The sequence below is a fragment of the Rhinoderma darwinii genome, chromosome 1, assembly GCF_050947455.1.
Source record: "Rhinoderma darwinii isolate aRhiDar2 chromosome 1, aRhiDar2.hap1, whole genome shotgun sequence".
NCBI lineage: Eukaryota > Metazoa > Chordata > Amphibia > Anura > Rhinodermatidae > Rhinoderma > Rhinoderma darwinii.
Genome location: NC_134687.1, coordinates 476,811,865 through 476,820,806, shown reverse-complemented (window position 1 = coordinate 476,820,806; position 8,942 = coordinate 476,811,865). Strand labels below are relative to the sequence as shown.

Below are 8,942 nucleotides of genomic sequence, written 5' to 3'. Positions count from 1 at the left end.
TAAAATTAACCTAGCCTAAAAATTCTAGACTGTTCATGTCTTTGACAGTGGGCAAACTTACAAAATCAGCAAGGGATCAAATACTTATTTCCTTCACTGTATACACATACGTACATACACACATATATATACACATACGTACATACACACACACATATATATACATATGTACATGTACATACACACATATACATACGTACATACACACATATATATACATACGTACATACACATATATATACATACACATATATACATACGTACATACACATATACATACATACACATATACATACATACACATATACATACATACACATATATATACACATACGTACATACACATATATATGTACATACGTACATACACATATATATGTACATACGTACATACACATATATACATACGTACATACACATATATACATACGTACATACACATATATACATACGTACATACACATATATACATACGTACATACACATATATACATACGTACATACACATATATACATACGTACATACACATATATACATACGTACATACACATATATACATACGTACATACACATATATACATACGTACATACACATATATACATACGTACATACACATATATACATACGTACATACACATATATACATACGTACATACACATATATACATACGTACATACACATATATACATACGTACATACACATATATACATACGTACATACACATATATACATACGTACATACACATATATACATACGTACATACACATATATACATACGTACATACACATATATACATACGTACATACACATATATACATACGTACATACACATATATACATACGTACATACACATATATACATACGTACATACACATATATACATACGTACATACACATATATACATACACATATATACATGCGTACATACACATATATACATACGTACATACACATATATACATACGTACATACACATATATATATATACACGTACATACACATACGTACATACACATATATACACATACGTACATACACATATATACATACGTACATACACATATATACATACGTACATACACATATATATATACACGTACATACACATATATACATACGTACATACACATATATATATACACGTACATACACATATATATATATATACACATATATATATATATACACATATATATATATATATATATACACACGTACATACACATATATATATATATATATATACACACACACGTACATACACATATATATACATACACATATATATACATACGTACATACACACATATATATACACACACACACACACACACACACACACACACACACACACAGTGTTGTGTTTGCGCCTCACACGATATCTTCTATCTTTGCTAATTTGTCAGATTTAAATGTTTCAGATCGTCCAACTAATTTTAATGTAAGATAAAGACAACATGGGTAAACACAAAATGCAGCTTTTAAATGATTATTCAATTTATTGAGGATAAAGATTTATTCAAAACCTATGTCACCCATGTGAAAAAGTAATTGCCCCATAGATATTTCATGCACCAAAAATTTCATGAAAACTACTAATTTTGTTAGCAGAATAAGTTCTAGCAACTCAAAGAAAAAAGGTAAATTCAACAGGTCTGGCAGTAATCCTGCCCGGTTGTGGCTAGTGAAAGTAAACCCGATTGTTAATTGAATTTGGTTAACTGGTTGATTTAGTAGCCAAGGTGGCAATTACTTATTCACATAGGGCCACGGGGGGGGGGTTGAACAGCATTTATATTCCAATAAATAAAACCATCATTACACCCCTTAATGACTGCCCATACGTCTTTTCACGGCGGCCATTAGATGCCATTAGATGTACTTATGCCACAGCATCGTGAAGAGGCGGTGCTGTAACATAAGCCCGGCACAAGCGAGTGTCAGGCAGTCTAAAGACAGCCGGGCACCTGCTCTAGCGGACAGGATCAAAATCAGCATCGATACAGACCATTTAACCCCTTAGATGCAGCACTCAATAGCGAGCGCTGCATCTATGGGGTTTTAGAGGAAGAGGGCTTCCTCTCTTCCCCTATCGGCACACCCGCTATACAATCGCGGGGTGCCAATGTTTTTTATGGCAGCCAGGGGCCTAACAAAGGCCTCCAGGTCTGCCTTTAGTGAATATAACATACCCATGATAGATGCAGGATCTAGCACAGTCAATGTCCACCCCAACGCGCGTTTTGGCGCAAATGCCTTACCCCCAGATGAAGGCATTTGCGTCGAAACGCGCGTTGGGGTGGACATTGGCTGTGCTCTCTCCTGCATCTATCATGGGTATGTTATATCCCTTTTCATATGCTTTGTTAACCTTGCAGATGATTGTCTTTCCTTCGGTTTCTATTGACCATATATTTGTTTAAACATATGTTAACTTTGCACATGGCTTACTAATATCATTATAAACATTTATTGTGTTTACATAGCATTTTGCTACATTTATATTTGGTCACCACACTACCTCTATGCCCTCTTATGGGTTGTACTCGTACTCCTATTTTTATGAAGGCCTGCTATGGATACAAATCTTTACTCTGCGTTTATTTGGTAGATACACAGCTTTCTGTCCCTTTTTTAACTGTTGGTTTATGGATCCCTCATTTTAATCTATTGTCCTTTATTATGTATTTCAATAAAGTATTTTTCTATTTTCATAATTTCTCTGGTCTTTCGAGCATCTATTTTTTCTAGGTTATATATTTGTTCATGGGCTGTGTCTGGTATTGCAGCTCATCCCCATCTACTTAAATAGGGCTGAGGCGCAATACCAGACAGTCCCATAAACAAGAGTGGCACCGTTTCTGGAAAGAAAATTAGACCCCTTTCTCTCAGAAAAGCCCTTTAAAATGGCATATTTTACGATCCTCCACTGCTCTGCTGCCAAAAAAGATCAGTCTTTCTTTTAGTTTAGATACCACGAAAATGGAGGGGACCAGGATGTATGGATCGCCGTTGTCGCTGCTAGGTTTTTACAATGCTTTTTCAAGACTTTGCAGAAAGATTTGCAGACGGACAAATAGGAAAGTGTAACCAACATCTTTAAATCCTGTTTTCTTACATAAGGAAGGGTTAACAATAAAACCGATAATAAATCTTAAAGGGACTAATTCACAGAAGTGCAGGAAAGCATAAAATGCAGGGGTACAGTCTACTACAAGTACTACAGATGTAGCCAAGTTTATCTGGACTCTTTTTAATGGCTTTTGTTGTGATCTCACGCTGCAGAAATTTAAAGAGGCTCTGTCACCAGATTTTGCAACCCCTATCTGCTATTGCAGCAGATCGGCGCTGCAATGTAGATTACAGTAACGTTTTTATTTTTTAAAAAGGAGCATTTTTGGCCAAGTTATGACCATTTTTGTAGTTATGCAAATAAGGCTTGCAAAAGTCCAAGTGGGTGTGTTTAAAAGTAAAAGTCCAAGTGGGCGTGTATTATGTGCGTACATCAGGGCGTTTTTACTACTTTTACTAGCTGGGCGTTCTGACGAGAAGTATCATCCACTTCTCTTCAGAACGCCCAGCTTCTGCCAGATCACGCTGTGACGTCACTCACAGGTCCTGCATCGTGTCAGACGAGCGAGGACACATCGGCACCAGAGGCTTCAGTTGATTCTGCAGCAGCATCGGCGTTAGCAGGTAAGTCGATGTAGCTACTTACCTGCAAACGCTGATGCTGCTGCAGAATCAACTGTAGCCTCTGGTGCCGATGTGTCCTCGCTCATCTGACACGATGCAAGACCTGGGGAAGTGACGTCACAGCGTGATCTGCCAGAAGCTGGGCGTTCTGAAGAGAAGTGGATGATACTTCTATACACAACGCCCAGCTAGTAAAAGTAGTAAAAACGCCCCGATGTACGCACATAATACACGCCCAGTTGGACTTTTACTTTAAACACGCCCAGTTGGACTTTTGCAAGTCCAAAAATGGTCATAACTTGGCCAAAAATGCTTGTTTTTTAAAAATAAAAACGTTACTGTAATCTACATTGCAGCGCCGATCTGCTGCAATAGCAGATAGGGGCTGCAAAATCTGGTGACAGAGACTCTTTAAGTTAAAATTTCTTGCCCATGTTTATTTAATGCGTTAAGAATCAAGATAAAGACAGCTACATCTGTACTACAAAAAGATCATTGCTTTGGATTATACAGTTTGTCTAATAAACGTTAAAGGGATTTTCACTATTTCCACCATCAACGCTACCTGGTCTCCCATAGAAAAAGAGGCATTTAAAAAGGAAAATAAACTGAAGCTCCACTTTCGGAGCAATATCACCAACAGACTCAATTCACATGACAAATGAATATTCCTCGTGGCTGCCAGGCTTGGCTACCTGAAGTTTTATTGCTTGCAATGGTAGTAATTCTAGTATCAGATGATAACATTCACTTATATTACAGAGTAAATATTCAGAGCATAACTGGAGATGATTATAAACTGTCAGAAACAGCAACAGACATGGCAGCAATAATACATAGAGAAAAACTGATAAAATTGGCCACAATTTTAGAAATAAATATATAGATATCTATATATATATATATATATATATATATATATATATATATATATATATATATCTATATAGATATCTATATCTATATATATATCTATATATCTATATATAATTTAAAACCATTTTTTAAAGTGCAATAAGGTAAGACCAATTCTGGATTGTATACACCAGGAATTTAATGAAATATACTGTAATCTTCTTAGGAGAATTATTACTCAATTCATTGGAAAAAGGTAAATGTAAAACCTGGATCATGTAGAGCTGTGCGATCCGGTATTCCTCCACAGTCATGGGAAGCGGGATGCGATATTCCTTAATCAGCATCTTGAAGAAAAAGATCCCTGCCCCTTCAAAGCTGCCAGAATCAGTGACCCGAGGAACTACGTGTAGAGGCTTTTAAAAGGCAGCCAGGGAAGTCATTTGGGGGAAACCTGAAACAACAAGGCAGACATATGACAAAGTTATTTTTCCATCTAACTTCTGATCATCATCCAGTCTTCAGATTTCACTCATGTTTTCCTGATGGGAAACATGTAAACTGTGAATGATAGATTTAACCTTTTCAATACTGCAGGTTCACAGCACCGGTTAAGAAAGTCACGCAGAACCATGTCAAACACCTGATAATGAAACGTACACAAAGCAGTTCTGCAAAACCCATCTGTGAAGAACATTTAATACAATGTTTTCATAATCCCACATTCCCTGTAGAATAAATACCATTTGGAAAGGTCAATCACAAGTCAGTAGCACAGATTCAAAGTAAAGATGCAAGTCCACATTCTACCAACTGCTGGAAAACCTGACACTACTCAGGGCTTTGTATCGAGGACTGCTACTCAGGTGTACATTTCTAAACTTCAAGCCCAGATCGCACCCTGTCACAGTAAAAAATGTCATATATTAGACATAGCAACGACAAGGAAACCGAATGGACTAAGAAACAAGGGCGTATTTACATGTTCCAGCCATAAACATGGGTTTGGCAGGGAGGACGATGACAGAATATAACCACAACACGCATTTCGCCAGGAAAAAGGAAAACTTTACTGGGCACCTGAATCCTTAAAAAGGGACATCGGGTGGACTGAAAATGATTAGCGGTTTACTCACTGCAGTATGTGAGTACACGTGCTAATATACATGCCGGTCCCTCGTCGTGCCGATTAGGTTTTTTTCAAATAGATTTTTACAGCGCTGCCGGGGGACTGGAAGTCTAGTTGCACAGTCTAACTTCATGACGACATGACTCGTCGTCATGTGACCGGCCCCGCTGTACATTATGTAATCGCTGTAGCATTTGTATTTCTCTTTGTAATCCAGACTGCTTTACTTTAAGTTACTGGGACAAGTTGTCGTCGTCTGACAACTACCATTAACAACCATATTTTTTTCTTTTGGTGCTACTTAGGGGCCTTTTACACTGACCAATAATCGAGCAAACGCTCGTTCATTGGCGTATCGTTTATGCAGCACAAAATATTATCACTGTTGGCAGCACATCTCCCTGTGTAAACAGGGAGTTATGACGCAGACATTATGGAAATGTATAGGGACCCAATACATTACTGAACATTGCTCCTGGGGTCTCATTGATTGGCGCTGGTTTTTACGGCCCAAGTTGGCCGGTGTAAAAGGACCCTTACCCTGTCACCCATAGGGTCCTCTCCCATCCATCTGTCAATCATAGAGAAAATTTTCCCCTGATACTACGTAGTTCAAAACGTGACCGTAAAGTTACTAGCTTCGTTACTTGCATGGGTTTCAATAGATATAGTTGTAGCTGGCAGCCTATGAAATAACTGCGTGAAAATGAGTCATTGGATTTTTAACAAACATTGCAGTTTTATTATAAACCCCCAGAACACTTTTTGTTTAAATCTCTGGTAATACAAATTGATCCAGAAAGAGTTCAGCAAACACAAAAGGACTTGTTCCTGGAGAATGACACTAGATAAAGAGCTACAAGAGGATTCTTTTGAAAATACATGTGAAATGTCTACCTTGGTTTAAGGCCCCATACACACGACAGCAAAAAACCTCCGTTTTTGCGGACCGCAATCGCGGTCCGCAAAAACGGAGCCATTCCCTTTCATTGAACACTGACACCTTTCCGTAGCACTACGGATGGGTGTCAGTGCCGTGGAAATGTTCCGGGAATTATGGAACATGTCCATTCTTTCGCATTTTGCGGGCCGTGCTCCCATACTTTGTATGGGAGCACGGCTCGAAAATGCGGCTGTCAGTCAGCGGCCGGCCGTGCCCACAATCGCGGGCCGTGATTGCGGACACGGTCGTGTGCATGGGGCCTTAGACAGTAATGTCTGCTGCTACAAAAAGCTCATCCTCTGTACAAAAAAATACAAAAAACTGAAAAAAAAAACAACCGCTTGATCTACTCTAACCTTGACTACAATACAGTCCACGCTACTACATGGTAGTTGTAATGCACAGTCCACTAAATGATGGTCAAATATATACTAAAAAGGATTAAAAAAAACCTCATAAACCAGGTTTTATGGTGCAATCAGAAAAAAAATACATTTAAACCCCTTAACGACGAGCGACGGATATATTTGTCGCAAGCAGCTGTTCGTTCCCGCATAGCCACGGATATATCCGTCGCTCTGATCAGGTGCGTACTCCCAGTGTACCCACGCGATCAGCAGCAGGAGCCTGGCTGTTATACACAGCCTGGCTCCTGCCCCAACTGCTGTAATCGAAGCGCGCTCCGATTCCGGCAGTTTAACCCATTAGATGCCTCTGTCAATACTCACAACGGCATCTAATGTGTTTGACAGAGGGAGCTCCCTGTGTCATCCCATCGGTGCCCCCGCAAAGAAATCGCGGGGCACCGGCGGGTTTCCATGGCAGCCGGGGGCCTAGCAAAGGCCCCCAGGTCTGCCTTCAGCAACTGACTATTAGGCCATGCCAGAGGCATGGCCTAATAGATTGCCTGTCAGTTTTACACTGACAGGCAATAATGCTTTGGTATACTAACTATACCATAGCATTATATCAGTGATCAGCAGATTGCATGGTAAAGTCCCCTGGTGGGACTAAAAAATAACATGTAAAGCAGTTAAATAAAGTTTATGAAAGATTACCGTATTTTCCGGACTATAAGGCGCACCGGATTATAAGGCGCACTTTCTATGAGCGCCTTGTAAGCAATCATGTTTCATATATAAGGCGCACTGGATTATAAGGCGCAGCACATTACCGTTAAATAAACCATTGCTCAGACTGCAAGTCAAAATTTATTACACTTTTTAACAATAACTTGCAACTGGTTCAGCTGTAATTGCAAATCAAAACGTTAAGGGTATGTGCACACACACTAATTACGTCCGTAATTGACGGACGTATTTCGGCCGCAAGTCCCGGACCGAACAGTGCAAGGAGCCGGGCTCCTAGCATCATACTTATGTACGACGCTAGGAGTCCCTGCCTCGCTGCAGGACAACTGTCCCGTACTGTAAACATGATTATACTACGGGACAGTTGTCCTGCAGCAAGGCAGGGACTCCTAGCGTCGTACATAAGTATGATGCTAGGAGCCCGGCTCCTTGCACTGTGTTCGGTCCGGGACTTGCGGCCGAAATACGTCCGTCAATTACGGACGTAATTAGTGTGTGTGCACATACCCTTACCGTACTTTTTCAGTTCATTCCTCCACCAGAAATCCATCAAATCCGTCATCTTCAGTGTCGGAGTTGAACAGTTGGGCGATTTCGGCATCAAGCATGGGGTCCTCCTCTTCATTATCCGAGTCGGTTTCGTTGCTGCTGCTAGGCTCTTCAGTGGTGATTCCAGCCTTCCTGAAAGCTCGGATGACACTGGAGACTGATACATTCTTCCAGGCATCCACGATCCACTGGCACATAGTGGCATAACTCGCACGGCGTTGCCTCCCTGTTTTGGTGAATGTGTGGTCACCTTCTGTCATCCAATGCTCCCATGCAGCTCGCAATTTAACTTTAAATGACCTGTTGATGCTGATATCTAGCGGCTGGAGCTCTTTGGTTAATCCACCAGGGATGACAGCAAGCTCCGAATTAGTTTTCTTCACTTGGGCTTTGACAGTATCGGTCAAGTGGGCGCGCATCGAGTCACAGACCAATAGGGATGGGGATTTGTGAAAAAAGCCACCCGGTCTCTTGACGTAGACCTCCCTCAGCCACTCACTCATCTTCTCCTCATCCATCCAGCCCTTTGGGTTAGCCTTAATGATGACACCAGCAGGAAAATTTTCTTTAGGCAAAGTCTTCCTCTTGAAAATTACCATGGGTGGTAGTTTCTGGCCATTAGCCTGACAAGCGAGAACTACAGTGAAAGATGACTTCTCATTTCCTGTGGT

At 40.2% G+C, this 8,942-nt stretch overlaps 1 protein-coding gene across 11 annotated transcripts in view; it reads right to left on the bottom strand.

Annotated features, from left to right (window-relative positions):
* PITPNM2 (phosphatidylinositol transfer protein membrane associated 2) overlaps nt 1-8,942 on the bottom strand; it is a 352,986-nt gene that overhangs the window by 188,075 nt on the left and 155,969 nt on the right. For all 11 annotated transcript variants that reach the window (XM_075834044.1, XM_075834086.1, XM_075834087.1 and 8 more), the window contains one exon: nt 4,829-5,013. In XM_075834044.1, coding sequence (XP_075690159.1) covers nt 4,829-4,906 — 78 coding nt within the window. In that variant the 5' untranslated portion in view covers nt 4,907-5,013. The remainder of the gene's footprint in view (nt 1-4,828; nt 5,014-8,942) is intronic.